The 15,056-nt window shown below is 41.9% G+C and overlaps 1 protein-coding gene across 4 annotated transcripts in view; it reads right to left on the bottom strand.

Moving 5' to 3' along the window:
• TMEM259 (transmembrane protein 259) overlaps window positions 1-15,056 on the bottom strand; it is a 144,336-nt gene that overhangs the window by 87,149 nt on the left and 42,131 nt on the right. For all 4 annotated transcript variants that reach the window (XM_068234038.1, XM_068234037.1, XM_068234035.1 and 1 more), the window contains 6 exons: window positions 9,857-9,979; window positions 9,683-9,783; window positions 7,646-7,703; window positions 4,796-4,879; window positions 4,578-4,710; window positions 1,282-1,381 (listed from right to left, as the gene is read on the bottom strand). In XM_068234038.1, the coding sequence (XP_068090139.1) occupies window positions 1,282-1,381; window positions 4,578-4,710; window positions 4,796-4,879; window positions 7,646-7,703; window positions 9,683-9,783; window positions 9,857-9,979 (599 nt within the window). The remainder of the gene's footprint in view (window positions 1-1,281; window positions 1,382-4,577; window positions 4,711-4,795; window positions 4,880-7,645; window positions 7,704-9,682; window positions 9,784-9,856; window positions 9,980-15,056) is intronic.

The raw sequence follows: 15,056 nt of genomic DNA, 5'->3' as shown, positions 1-15,056 counted from the left end.
TTGCCACAGATTCTCGATTGGATTTAGATCTGGACTTTGATTGGGCCAATCTAACTCAGATATGTTTTGTTTTAAACCATTCCATGTTGCCCTGGCTTTATGTTTAGGGTCATTGTCCTGCTGGAAGGTGAACCTCTGCCCCAGTCTCAAGTCTTTTGCAGTCTCCAAGAGGTTTTCTTCCAAGTTTGCCCTGTATTTGGCTCCATCCATCTTCCCATCAACTCTGACCAGCTTCCCTGTCCCTGCTGAAGAGATGCACCCCTCGAGCATGATGCTGCCACCACCATATTTGACAGTGGGGATGGGGTGTTCAGAGTGATGTGCAGTGTTAGTTTTCCGCCACACATAGCGTTTTGCATTTTGGCCAAAAAGTTCCATTTTGGTCTCATCTGACCAGAGCACCTTCTTGGACATGGTTGCTGTGTCCCCCACATGGCTTGTGGCAAACCGCAAACAGGACTTCTTATGCTTTCTGTTAACAATGCCTTTCTTCTTGCCACTCTTCCATAAAGGCCAACTTTGTACAGTGCATGACTTATAGTTGTCCTATGGACAGATTCCCCCACCTGAGCTGTAGATCTCTGCAGCTCATCCAGAGTCACCATGGGCCTCTTGACTGCATTTCTGATCAGCGCTCTCCTTGTTCGGCCTGTGAGTTATGGTGGATGGCCTGGTCTTGGTAGGTTTACAGTTGTGCCATACTACTTCCATTTCTGAATGATCGCTTGAACAGTGCTCCGTGGGATGATCAAGGCTTTGGAAATATTTTTGTAGCCTAAGCCTGCTTTAAATTTCTCAATAACTTGATCCCTGTCTTGTGGGTTCTTTGGACTTCACGGTGTTGTTGCTCCCAATATTCTCTTACACAAACTGAGGCCCTCACAGAGCAGCTGTATTTGTACTGACATTAGATTACACACAGGTGCACTCTAGTCATTAGCACTCATCAGGCAATGTCTATAGGCAACTGACTGCACTCAGATCAAAGGGGCCGAATAATTATGCACACACCACTTTGCAGTTATTTATTTGTAAAAAATGTTTGGACTCGTGTATGATTTTCGTTCCACTTCTCATGTGTACACCACTTTGTGTTGGTCTTTCACGTGTAATTCCAATAAAATTGATTCATTTTTGTGGCAGTAATATGACAAAATGTGGAAATCTTTAAGGGGGCCGAATACTTTTGCAACCCACTGTATGTGGAAAATTGTCATGTCAGTAATATAATTACAATTACATTTTTATTTTTCAGTGCTTAATTACAGCGGGGTGTGTTACCTGTATGAAAAGCCAAGATGTGACAAGTGCTAGGCTGCTGTATTGCCCATTGAAGCGATAGTGGTAGGCATAAAACGCAAAGTGATACAAGTAGAAGAATCTGTCAAGAAGGAAACCTTTGATTACAGAAGAAACCACAAGTGGGAAAAACGAACAACACATAGCAAAAACATTTCCGGTTGAGGACCTTTAACCCAAATATTATTAGTCTAGGTTTTAACAAACACCATTGAGCAAATGTAGCAACCACAGACACTAAGAAACCACTAATAATAATAAAAATAATAAATGGGACCTGTTAAACCATGTATTTTTTACCCCTTTCGTATTTCAAGTTCTAAAGTCTGATCTCAGACAAGTCAGCCACTGCCTAGAGATGGGAACGTGCTGACAAGCATGATCTTTCTGGAGAAACTGACAGAATTGGCAGGTGTGTGAAAGAACCTGGAAGTGGAATTAAGCTGTTGCACAGGCTGATGCAGAGCTAAGTATTTATTATGTTTACAGGTCACTAGGGCTGATCAATGAGATACTAGTAATTCCTGCTGGCATGCAAATGTTACACAATTTGATACTGAGCAAATCAAATGTGCTGTAGATTTGGCAAGTCCCAATTCCAAGCAGCATACAATTTGCATTACATTTGCAAACAAGCCAGAATTATTAGCATCTAATTATTAGCATATTGACTGATCACTTACTACTTTGATATTATGTACTGAGACAATTAACAGGAGGTGCCAAAGTAGTATAAAAGTGATTAAAAACCAGTTTAAAAAGATGAGACAGTGGTGGACTTGCCTCCTCCAAGTAGACACCAAAAATTGTTGGTTTACAATAAACAACAATTTTATTCACTATACTCCAAAGTGCAACGTGTTTCATAGGTTTGATCCTGCTTAATCAGGCAGTGAAACGGAGCAGTAACAAAGGGTCAAATAGTAGAGCCAAGCACCTTTGTGCTGCATTCTTTCATATTATGCTATAGTCAAAATGTTATCTTTAAAGGGAACCTGATGCGAGAAGAATATGGAGACTGCCATCGTCATTTCCTTATTAACAATGCCAGTTGCCTGCCGGTCATACTGAGCTTTAGGTACCGTTTATATCGGTCAAAATGTAACGCCTTTTCCTCTACAGAGGCATGTATCTTTTCATGTTTTGTTTTTTTTTCCCCATAGGTATACTTTAAGTATTATAGGCAGAGTATCAGCATAGAAGTCAGGCAACTGGTATTGCTTAGAGCAGTGGTCCTCAAACTAAGGACCGCGGGCCGAATGTGGCCCCCTGAGGCTTATTTACCGGCCCCCCAAACACAAAATGTACCACTTATAGATGCAGTCAGCTACATCTTTAAATATTTGTGGTCCGCATATAGAATAGCAGTGCTGGCACCACCCATCCACATGGAAGCCAAAAAGCAGTAATTTGCTGGTTTCCAATCACATTCCACATCAGGTGACATGCTGTTCAATTGGACTGCAGGTTGTCACTTGGGTATGCTTCACTGTCTGGCCCGCAAAGACTTCTACATCATTTTATGTATGCTTCGGGCCACCCAGCAGTCTGAAGTACGTTGACCCGGCCCTCGACTTAAAACGTTTGGGGACCCCTGGCTTAGAGGATGCAGAGGGCAGCCTCTGTATTCCTCTCTCTTCAGGATCCCTTTAAATAACTGGAGCTGCAAAACTAATTTTAAAATGATCACAATGTACAATTCTGCAATGACAACACAGGATTCAAAATGCCTGGTACACAACATGAAATTTCCAGTCAGACGGATCAAATCATTTATTTCCGACAAGTCTGATCTGATTTACGATAATTTTTCCAATCTTTTCTATACAAAATAGATGAGAAAAATGATCGGAAATCCAATCAGACCTGTCAGAAATAATCAATACCTGTTTATCTGTTGCCTACACACTATATATTTTGTTACTTAGCCAACCCGCCACTTCTAATTTCACTTGGCATTTATTATTTTTGCTGTTATACCTATATTTGCATCATGTGATAGTTTTTCTATTTATAAGACTGTTATTGTTAACACTGAAGCTACTGGTCTTTTTTTTGCAAAAACAAGGAAACAAAAATCTAGGTAAAAAACAAACAAAACACATGCAGGTCAAAAGCCTACATCATAACCATGCTGATATCACTTGCACCATAGCATGCCACAGTAAACTATAGAGATCACACCAGATTGTGGGTGGAGCCAAATATTGGGCATAACATAAAAGTATGTGAATGCAGGCGATATAGTGCAGCCGCTATGTTAATGGGAGACATTGCCTTTACCCATACACTATGCCTCATATTACTGACACAAGCAAGCATCACTGCTCCTCATGACAGTATCATACATGCTATTAAAGAAAAAGATGAAAAATATTCACTTACTGTCCCCCAAATATCATGCACCAAGCACATCCCCAAAATAGCAGTTAAGCAGTGTCTCCAAACAACAATTGTATCTTAAAACCCTACTCCCCCCTCTTACATCCCTCCCACAAGAAGTTCCAGAAGCACAACCACCCTCCCCCCCCCCTCCCAGCACAAATATCCAGAATGTCCCATGTGTTTCATTAACGGACGATTTAAAAAGGCTCATCATGCTACACTCAGTCAGATGGCCACAGGTAAATAGCCTAGGGTCCCTTTGTGCTCTGTGCAGCAGCTAGGCAGTCACATAAGGAAAATATGTGCAGCCTCAGAACTGTAGACAGTATTCCCAGTAAGGACTCGACCCTCAGCGGATAATTATCCAATAATATTTATTGCTTCCAATATTGCAGTAGTACAGCGCATACTAGCCAGCACGACGTTTCGGGCTGTCGCCCTTTCTCAAGTGCCTCAGAACTGGCCACAAAGAGTTAATCTCACCAGCAAGAAAGAGGTGGTTAGGTTGGCTGTGTTCTCAGAAGAGGTAGCCGTACAACAGCTAAACATCACCCACACTCATGGCACATACAATATTTGTGAATTAACCCAGGCTTACAGGACTGCCTTTTCTAAGGGGAATGCCCTTGAAACAGCTGCATCAAAATTGCTTGTATAATGGCATAGTCCCCATTCACCTTTCTAAATGAAAAGGCAGGAGAAATAACTAGGGTTTTAACCCAAGTAAATACTGTTATCAATTAATTGAACAAATGTTTAGGAAGTTGTATCAGAAACACTAGATTTACATATATGACCTGGTAAATATAAATTACACTATGCTGCTATATATTCTGTTTCTTCACAAAGAAGATTTACGTTTCAAATTAAGAAAAATAAAATAAAATACTGACCTGAGCCAATGCCTCTTGCTGGTGTTCGTGTGACAGCAAATGGCATCATACTGATCAGCAAGCCACACAATAAGAATGATGTAAAAGGCAGTTGTAGTGTCATTGAAGAACTCTGACATAATGGCTTCCATTCCTATTTTAGGAGAAAATTTATATAAACATGTGTTTTACGCTATTTTTAACTAAATGCATCAGGATATGAAAGTTGGATCACCTACCTACAAGTGCCAGAATCACAGTCAGAAGTGGAGCGGCTGGGAATGCAATACTCATATTCATCTCCAACATCTGCAGAAGGTCCACTGTGCAGAGACAGAAATACAGTGTATACTTATGTGGCAGTATGAATGACAATACACAATGAATATTGAAAAAAGGAAAAAACCTGCAACAGAGAAAAAAGAATCATAAAATATAAATATCGTACAAGAGGGTGGCGCTTACAGGTCCCAATTGTTTCACCTTAAGGGTAGAAGGAGCTATACACTATGCAAGATATACAGATACAACAGTTCTCCTCAATAAGCACATCAGATTTTCCTGCATAAGAAGCATAAAAAAAAGAAAAAATCCCATGAGGGCTCTTTCACATTAGGCAACGCGTGCACAGACCCGATTTCATGCACGCTTTGTGAAGTGGGAAGTTGCGGTGCAATGCTGATTAGCAACGGTAGTTCTAATTAACCCAATGGGAAACCGCCTGTGCCGGACAATCAAAAGCTCCCAGGTGCGTCAAACCGCAACACACCAAAACATTATGGGCCTGATTCACAAAGCGGTGCAAACTTTTTCGCGGACTTTTGCGCGCGCAATTTGCGGCAAATTGCGCACGCAAAAGTCCGCGAAAAAGTTTGCACCGCTTTGTGAATCAGGCCCTAAATGTGAAAGGTAACATGAAAGTCTATGGACTTTCATTATACCTTGGTTCAAGTGGATCTGAGATAATCTTTTACTCATTGCATAATAGTGTTCCTTTCCTATTGTTTATGGGGCATTCCTCAAGCCAAATACTTTTTTTGTTTTTGTTTTAATATTCTAATTCCCTATAAACTAAACAAGCCTCGCCCACAGCTTTTCAGAGTGCCTTGGCATTTTCAGACAGTAGCAAGGGCTTATGGGAGCTCAGTCTGGGCAGGAGGAGGGGGACTTGTTACTAGCCAGAGATTTCAGAGGCAGAGGGGAGGAGGGAAGAGTTTTCACAGTGCTGGAGATGCAGATCAGCTTGCCGGTGTGTAATGTTTACAAACAACATGGCTGCTGTCGTATTACAGGAAAAAATAATTCTGTTGAAGCTGTTTGCAGCTAGATTTGCAGTGTAAACTATCTAAACTTTAGATAAGAGATATATATATATATATATATATATATATATATATATATATATATATATATATATATATATATATATATATATATATATATATATATATATATATAATTACTTGTCATGGTTCGTTTTTCATCTCAGATCCGCTTTAACCATTTTCGCCTTGTGGACGTGCGTTCCCGCTGCTGGGCGCATCTGGGCGAACTTTTTAAATATGCATATCAAGAAGGTACATTAATATTTTTTTAAATTAAAAGCTTGTAAATAGTGATGACACAAAACTGAAAAAATTGCCCCTTTATTTCCAAATAAAATATTGGCACCATACATTGCGTTAGGGACATCATTTAAATGGTGTAATAACCGGGACAAATGGGCAAATAAAATGTGTGGGTTTTAATTATGGTAGCATGTATTATTTTAAAGCTATAATGGCAGAAAACTGGGAAATAATGAATTGTTCCATTTTTTCTTAATATTCGTGTTAAAATGCATTTAGAAAAAAATAATTCTTAGCAAAATGTACCACCCAAAGAGAGCCTAATTGGTGGCAGAAAAAACAAGATATAGATCAATCAATTGTGATAAGTAGTGATAAAGTTATTGGCAAATGACTGGGAGGTGAAAATTGCTTGGATGCATAAGGTGAAAAATGACTGAAGGCTAAAGTGGTTAAAGCAATCTATTGCCGTTGCATCAAAACGCTGAAAACCAGCTCAGATGTGAAAGAGCCCTGAGAGTTAATCCTATGAATATGTTGCACTAAGTTCGCATTCCAAAGAGAGAGTCTACCATGTTCAACTTCAACTTGATTAGAGTTGATTTGGCTCCTCCAGCACCTGGAGCTTAAGACACGGCTAGCGTTGTTGAAACAGCAATATATGGGAACTGGGAGTGCAGCACACAAGGTGTGGAAGAAGCAGATGAAGGTGAAAGGGAAGCTGAGTCAGAGTGGTGGGGGACAACCTGGGAACAGTCCCAATGCTACATTTGACGTGCCATTAGGTTGCTACACATGGTGAGTCGCTCACTGGGGTGTGGTGGCAGCGATCTATCCAGGGCATTTGATTTAGAAGCATACAAGGCAGGACTGAGTAAAGGAGTTGAACATGCTAGACTCTCTCTTAGGATTGTGAACTTTATGCAACACATTCATAGGTTTAACTCTCATGAGACTTGATGTTTTTTATGCAGGAAAATCTGATGTGGTTATTGAGGAGAACTGTTGTATCTGTATATCTTGCATAGTGTATAGATCCTTCTCCCCTTAAAGAGACTCAGAGACAAAAATACTAAAGCTCTGATACTTACCCGGGGCTTTTTTCTCCCGCCCCATAAACACATCTAAGTCTCACGCCCTGACATTCAGCCGTGGTGAGCTCTGTTACCAGGCTCAGTTGATGCCAGTCAGGGTCTACTGCACTAATGTCATTGAGCCTGTTACCGGGGCTCACCGCGGCTGAACGGCAGATCGCGGGAGGACGGCGTGGGACTTAGACGTGTTTTTGGGGTGGGAGAAAGCTCCGGGTAAGTATTAGAGGTTTAGTATTCTTCGTCTGAGCCTCTTTAAGGTGAAATAATTGGGGCCTGTGAGCGCCATCGTCTTGTATACATTTTTTCTGTGGCGAAAGAGGAGGCGAACCAGAGGGCTGACATCACACAATACCAGCGTGCAGGTGTGTTTTTGCATTAGAAAAGAAAAAAAATCATGTTCTCTTGAGCTAAAAGGTGGGTCACTTACCAATAAAAACAAATATTTGATGGTGAGAATAACGCAGGAGCATAGAGACTGAGAGGGTCTAGAAAAAACAGAACAAGGCCAAAAACAATCAAACAAATGGAAAACCGATTCTAGCAACATGGAAAAGAATGTGACAGATATGAAACTGGTCAACTTTGTATGAGGTTTAGGAAAAAATGCCTTTTATAAAGATCACCTACAAATTATTTTAGCCTATAAAACCTTGATAATTTGTAACACTGGGCACACGCTTACTATGCCAATTATGCTGATGCAAATGTCTACTGCTAAGGATGCAGCCCTAAAGAATGCAGTACAGTATTCTGCAGTGTTTGGCAGTTGCTTTATCCTCATGTCCAGTATGCTTGAATTTCCATGAGATCTGTAAGTCTCAGCCAGAAAGAGGACCCATCAGTAGGTAAAGTACCTTGCTCAACAAGAAGCCAATGACTCATTAGTACATTTGCAGGGCACACCGTTGATTGTACTGCTGTGGACGGGAGTGCTCTGCGAATGCGCACTATGTAAAGACTCTTCGTGTGTAAAGCGCTCCCAGCCATAAAACATTCTTAAACCCTATAGAGATTTGGCGTCAAACTGACTTACACCCTACAGAGAATGTGTGGGATATTGTCAAGAGAAAGATTAGACACCAGACCCAAAAATGCTAACAAGCTGAAGGCTGCTATCGAAGCATCCTAGGCTTCCACAACATCTCAGCAGTCCCACAGGCTGATCGGTTCCATTCCACGCTGCACTTAAACAGTAATTCATCTAAAAAGAAGCCCGGACCAAGTACTGCATATACTCGATTAAAAGTCGAGAAATTTAGGACTGACTCATAGTATAAAAGTGCGGTGGGGATCGAACTATGCATGAGTAAATTACATTTTTCAGCCTATAGCCTGTGTGGGGTAGTTGCTGCAGAAGCTGCTACTCATCATCCACCGCCGGGCGCAGCATCCTCTCTTCTCACTCCCGCCGGTCTACCTGCTTTAGTTTGAAGCTCTGGCTTCTTGTCACAAGACTTCGGGAGTGGGAGTTACACTAACGCTTGCACACCGGCACGAGTGAAGGAGAAGAGAGGACGCTGCTCCTCGCGGTGGATGGTAACGGCTGCAGCTACGGGGGAGAGTGTGCATAGAGGTTAACAGCACACTATTCGGGATCCCTGCAGCTTCTATTTTCTTCCTCTCCCAGGCATCCGTCGCCTTGGTAACAGCACCCCCTGTGATGATGTAACCGCATATCACAGGGGGCGCTGGTACCAACGCAACGGATGCCCTGGAGCGGAAGACGACAGAGGCTGCAGGAATCCTGAAAGGCGAGTGGTTACTGTGCTATGCCCGTTCTTCCCCACCGCTGTGCCTATGCCTGGCAACCTATACTGGAGGCACCTGCCTGGCCAAGCTATACTGGGGGCAACTATACTGGCTACCTTTACTGGAGGCACCTACCTGACTAGCCTATACTGGGGGCAGCTATACTGGCTACCTCTACTGGAGGCACCAACCTGGCTAGCCTATACTGGGGGCAACTATACTGGCTACCTATACTGGGGGCAACTATACTGGCTAACTATACTGGGGGCACCTACCTGGCTAACCTATACTGGAGTCACCTACCTGGCTAACCTATACTGGGGGGACCTATAACTTGCTACCTATACTGGGAGCACCTAGACCTGGATACCCTATATCACGGATAGATTTATACTTCTGTGTGTAATAAATCTAGAATATGTACCAGTTTCACTTTAATAGTTGCATAGTTATTTGGGTTGAAAACAAACATGTTCATTAAGTTCAATGATATTTAAATTTACTGAAACACTCCCGTACATAAGCTAAAATCAATACCAAATTACCCACTAATAAGCACAGCAAAGTTCAGTTTACACACACACATACTACACCATTACCAGTAGTCTTGTTCAGGCCGAAAAGCAGGCTACATACAAATATACCTGCATCCTTTAACCACTCACATTTTTCCTTAAAACCACAAATAGAGGGATATATGCAGAAATCAACTCACAAATATAACCATGATGACAAAGGCAGCGAGGTATGAAGTGCGAGCCATCCACATACTAACAAATCTGTAGTGTTCTCCCGAAACCACATTCCTTAGGAAGCCTGAGAACAAGAAGCAGAAATTCATACAATGCACAAATCTGTACACAATAATATGAGTGGATTACATACACACCTTTGTTTTCCTCATTCTCTGCCAAGGCCTTCACACTAGACATGAGAATATCATCATAGCCCAGAAACTCATCCAGGAGGAATCGGCTAAATCTGTCTCCAAAGCATAGGTCTCGTGTTGGGTCTGTAAAGAACATGAAGAAAACGCAATTCGGTCTTTGATTTTTCAGTAAGCTTTTTGTCTACTTCTGATTTGGCATAAAAGTGCCAAACAAAGCCCTTTAGACTATGGCACCAACAAGCACAAATGATCTTTCAAAGGCACATTTATTCAATTGTCATATGTCCTTGTCTGTAGTTCCCTGTGGTAAGCATCATTAGGACCAAAAAGCTACATAAAATCTCCCCAGGAGGACAATGGCAGTAACAAACAGGCCTGTGGTGTTACAGACAGAAGAAATTATTGATTACTTTGAGATTGCAAAAATGTTTTTCCTTGAAATGAAAAAAAAAAAAAATCCTACTTCACAGACAACTGTCATCTGTGATGTAAAGTTCAGTGCGTTGTAGATTCACTAGTGTGAAGTCTAAGATTTTATGCAAATTGACATTTATACATAAATTATAATCTGGATTACAGAACATTAAAAAAAAAGTTTTAATTTTATTTGTGCTGTAATATATTTAAACAAATGCATGTGAAATTAATCTCTCAGGCCAATTCCATGAAATTGTAAAACTCATTTACCTCATGAAATAAATTGATACAGTATTAAAGCTGGGCACAGTGTTTATAAATCAATCACGATTATACAGTACTACATTGTTGTAAATTTACTATGAATACAGAGGTGCTGCTCATCTACTATAAAGCAAGTTTTAATAGGGCATAAGGAATATGTTAGATGAAGACTCCCCTAATTTCCCCTGCAGATTTGCAGATTAAGGGCTCGTTTCCACTATTGCGGTGCAGAATCGCCTGGATTCCACCGCTGATGAAATAGCATGAAATAGCATGCGGATGTTTTCGCGTTTTTTGCCGCGAATTCGCATAGGTGAGGGTATATGCGAATTTAACCATGTCACTGCCTGTTTGAAGTTACATTGGTACCTATGCGAATTCGCATGAAAATTCGCCCCCCCCCCCCCCCCCCAAAGTACAGGCAGTCCCCAGATATAGGTAAACTATTCTTAAAGATACATACACATGTTTAGTCGTTAGACAAAAAACAGTTGATGTAAATCTCTATATTAAGACCTTGTGGGGTCAGACTATGTAAATTGTATATCCATTTAGTTTCCAACTTGGAAAGTTCGCGTAGCCTATTACACCCCCTCCAGTGTGCGTTCAATTTTTCTATTGCACAAAACTGCATACGGGTTGGATCACACGAATGGTGTTTTTTTAAAATGGGCGGACACACTGATTTTAGTGTCCTTTTTTGGATGGATTGAGATATATATATATATATATATATATATATATATATATATATATATATATATATATATATATATATATATATATATATATATATATATATATATATATATATATATATATATTTTTTTTTTTTTTTAATTTTCACCTATCCTTTCTTTCAGTTCGCGTGTGGTACGGCCCACGTACTGATATCCACAATCACCCCATATTAGATATACTACATATTTTGTAGAGCAGGTTATGAATGATTTTATCTTATACCGTTACTTTGTTATAGAGGACTCAAACTGGTGTTTGACACGTTTGTTATCTGGGTTAAGTCTGCATCCTTGGCATTTCCCACATGAGTAAAACCCCGGTTTCTGCCATTGGTTGTCTCGTTGTATTCGTGGAGGCTCCACACAGCCCAGGACTATTTTGTCCCTCAGATTTAGTGCCCTTCCATATATGAACAAGGGCCTGTCAGGTATTGCCCTTGATAACATCTGATCACACATTAGTACCTGCCAAGGTCTCAAAGATTTTTTTTCTACTTCCTTATATTGTAAACTATATTCACTTATAAAAGCAGTGTTGGGTTAGTCCCATGGGTGCCCCTTACAATGTCCTCCCTTCTCCATGCTGCACACCTGGTCCATAGTTCTATTTAGTGCCCGCTCATCATACCCTTTCTGGAGGAATCTATTTTTCAAGATACCAGCTTGTACATCATAATCTTGGATATTAGTACAGTTCCTACGTACTCATATCATCTGCCCCTTTGGTATAGCTGTAACCCATTGGGGATGATTACAACTGTCTATCTGTATAAAACCGTTGCAGTCTGTTTTTTTAAAATAACATTTAGTTTTCAACCTATTGTTATGTGGATAACAATACGTTGAAAACTAAATGTTATTTAAAAAAAAACAACAGAGTGTGAGGGTGTGTGTATTCTCTCAATTGGGGTTCTTGTCCCTTCCACACAATCAGGAGATCGTCTATAAAGCGCCACCATGCGATGATATTTTTTTTTTTTGGGGGGGGGGGGGGTCTAATCACCTCAGAAACCCTTTTTTTGAGCACATGGGTGTTTTGATAAGGCGGTACTTGCTATGAGGGAACCGCTCTTCTCTTTGCTTATATTTAAGGTTTGGATCTGACAAGGCCGAACTCTGTTGGAGCTGCTATCGCGATTGGATTTCCTGTGGGAATATACTCATTTATAGCGTGCAGCCTGGAGCGAGCGGTGGAAATAGGACACTGAGCGCAGTTTCATTTGATAGGTAGTGCAAACATGCCTCTTTCACCCGTCTGGCCCACCTTTGTATGCTATTACCTCCTTCTCTGCCTCTCACATCTCACACATGCGTGCCTGTGCTGCTTCACTGCAGTCCTTAGGAGCGAGATCTGAAGGCAGAGAAGGAGGTAAAGTAATAGGATACAAGGGCAGGCAAGACTGGTGAAAGAGGCGTGCTTTTCTGGCACAGCGCTGCTCTTCTTCCATACCCAGAGCGTCCCGGACGCTTGCAGCTTGCTCCACCCTTCACCTCGTCATTGGGACCGCATTAAGTCACTTCTTTCCAGGCATCCTGGTGAGTGGCTCTTCTACCATTCTTGTACAGTACCGCGCCCTTGTTGTTTTCATACGGTCGCCGCATATGGCAGGGATGAGGCCGCAGACATTTTTGAGCTCCCCCCATCGTATGCGGCAACCGGAGATTCTCCAGTCCGGCTCGGAAGTTTCAGCACCCGCCCTATAAGACGACACCCGGTGTATAAGACGACCTCAGACTTTTGAAAAGATTTTCCTGGGTTAAAAAGTAGTCTTATATGCCATAATATACAGTAATCAAATTTGAGTGGTGTACTCAGTTTTGTGAAATACCGTATATCCCCCAAAAAGATGGCAGCAAAAGGAGAGGTTCCCCTTAACCACTTAAGGACCGCATGAGTTTTCTATGATCTGTGCTGGGTGGGCTCTTCAGCACGCAGCACAGATCATGTGGCAGGCAGGGCGATCAGACTCCCCCCCCCCCCTTTTTCCCCACTAAGGGGATGTCCTGCTGGGGGGGGGGGGGGGGGTCTGAGCGCCGCCGCCTGTTTTTGTTTAGCAGGGAGGACTGTGGGCAGGACAGGACGGCGATCCGTCCTGTACCACCTCTGATAGGCTTCAGTCACTCAGAGGCCGGGGATCACCGATCTCCTGTACGGTGCTGCTGTGACAGCAGCGCCGTGCGACGTAAACACCGGGGATTTCTTCCCCGGGTGTTTACATTTCGCCTGCGAGCCGCGATCGGAAGCTCGCAGGCTGTTCAGAGACTCCCGTGAACTGACATGAAACAGCCGCTCCATGGAAACACCACTGCGACCAGCCGCCGCCTATCAAGCTACAATAATGTGAAATGGAATTTGCATATGAAAATGGAAATATAAATAAAGGATTACAACTACATTTGTCTTCCTCTCAGCCCAGTCTGTAGGTCTTAAAACATTGTATAAAATGTCTGACAAGTCCTGATCCTCTCTCTTGATTATCCTGTTTGTTGGAAATATGAAGATGTATTCCATAAAAAATAAAGTGACATTTACATGATTAATACCAGACTGAAAACACAACTGCACTTGTAACCTTAAAAAACTAAAGTTATTATATCTTGGATAGTTTATCTCTGTTCACAATGCATATGCTGTAGTTATTGCTTAAGGGCTCTTTCACACTAGAGCCCACTTCTGGCGTTTTAACGCAAAGTCTATACTTTGCGTTAACCAAGGTAAAAGGAAAGTCCATAGACTTTCCTTTTACCTTTCACACCCGACGCTGCGTTTCGATACGTTGCGGTACGACGCGTCCCGGCGCATTTTATCGTCGGGAATCGTCGCTTCCCCTTCGGTGTAATTAACTACCACCGCCGCTACTCAGCGTCGCACCGGAGTTTCCCGACGACACGCCGCAACGCGTGCAGGAGCCGTTCTCCTGCACGCTTTTGGTGTGTAACGAGCCTGAGTGCTTGGAAGCAACTAAACACAAAGGCAATGCTTTTCTGTCTGCATCAAGAGTTTCCAGCTGCAGCACAGATGGTCTAGGTGTACTACTGCCACCCAGAAAGACCAACGTCTCCAATAGATTGTTTCCTGGGCTCTCTCCAGATAAATGTTGGGTGTGATAATCTGGTATTTCACTGATGAAATAAGGCATTACTGCCATTGTTATTCTTAAAAAGGAAGGAAGCAGAACAGCTGCCACTTCAAATACAACAACAATTCAATTTTGCTCCAATAAAACTGTATTTTTCTAAAACGTTTCCCAAGATTAATGTTGTGCTCATATTCCACTACTATCTGGCCACTGTGGGCTAATGTATCATGTGAAGCGCACCTGTCAAATTACCACAATAAAGTGACAGGATGCATTTGTATTGTAGTATTTGCTAATGACCCAATTCCTGTAAACACACTCCCTTCCAGAGTTTCAAGCTTCCCTGAACTAGCCTTCAGCCCCCCTTTCCACAAAGGCCTCGATTCATAAAGCATTACCGCATGCGGTAATGCTGGAAACAGCTGACTTAACCGAACACTTAGCAAAATGTAAATTCATAAAAGCGGTGTCCGCATGAAAAGCTGAAATTCCCGAGCAGTGAGGTAAATTACCGGCTTATGCGGTGAACACCTCCAGCACGTCAGTAAATGTCACTAAATGTCAATTCATAAATATTAACGCAGGCGATATTGGGACGGAGAATACTGCTTGCTTTGAAGAGGTGATAAGGGTGCGGATAAGAGCAAAGTTAATAGGGACAGATCTCCCAGGCAGCAGCAGCAAGAGCAGAACAAACAA

This window comes from Hyperolius riggenbachi, chromosome 1 (genome assembly GCF_040937935.1).
Source record: "Hyperolius riggenbachi isolate aHypRig1 chromosome 1, aHypRig1.pri, whole genome shotgun sequence".
In the NCBI taxonomy this organism is placed as follows: domain Eukaryota; kingdom Metazoa; phylum Chordata; class Amphibia; order Anura; family Hyperoliidae; genus Hyperolius; species Hyperolius riggenbachi.
The sequence above is the reverse complement of the archived record's forward strand: the minus strand, read 5'-3'. Positions and strand labels throughout refer to the sequence as shown.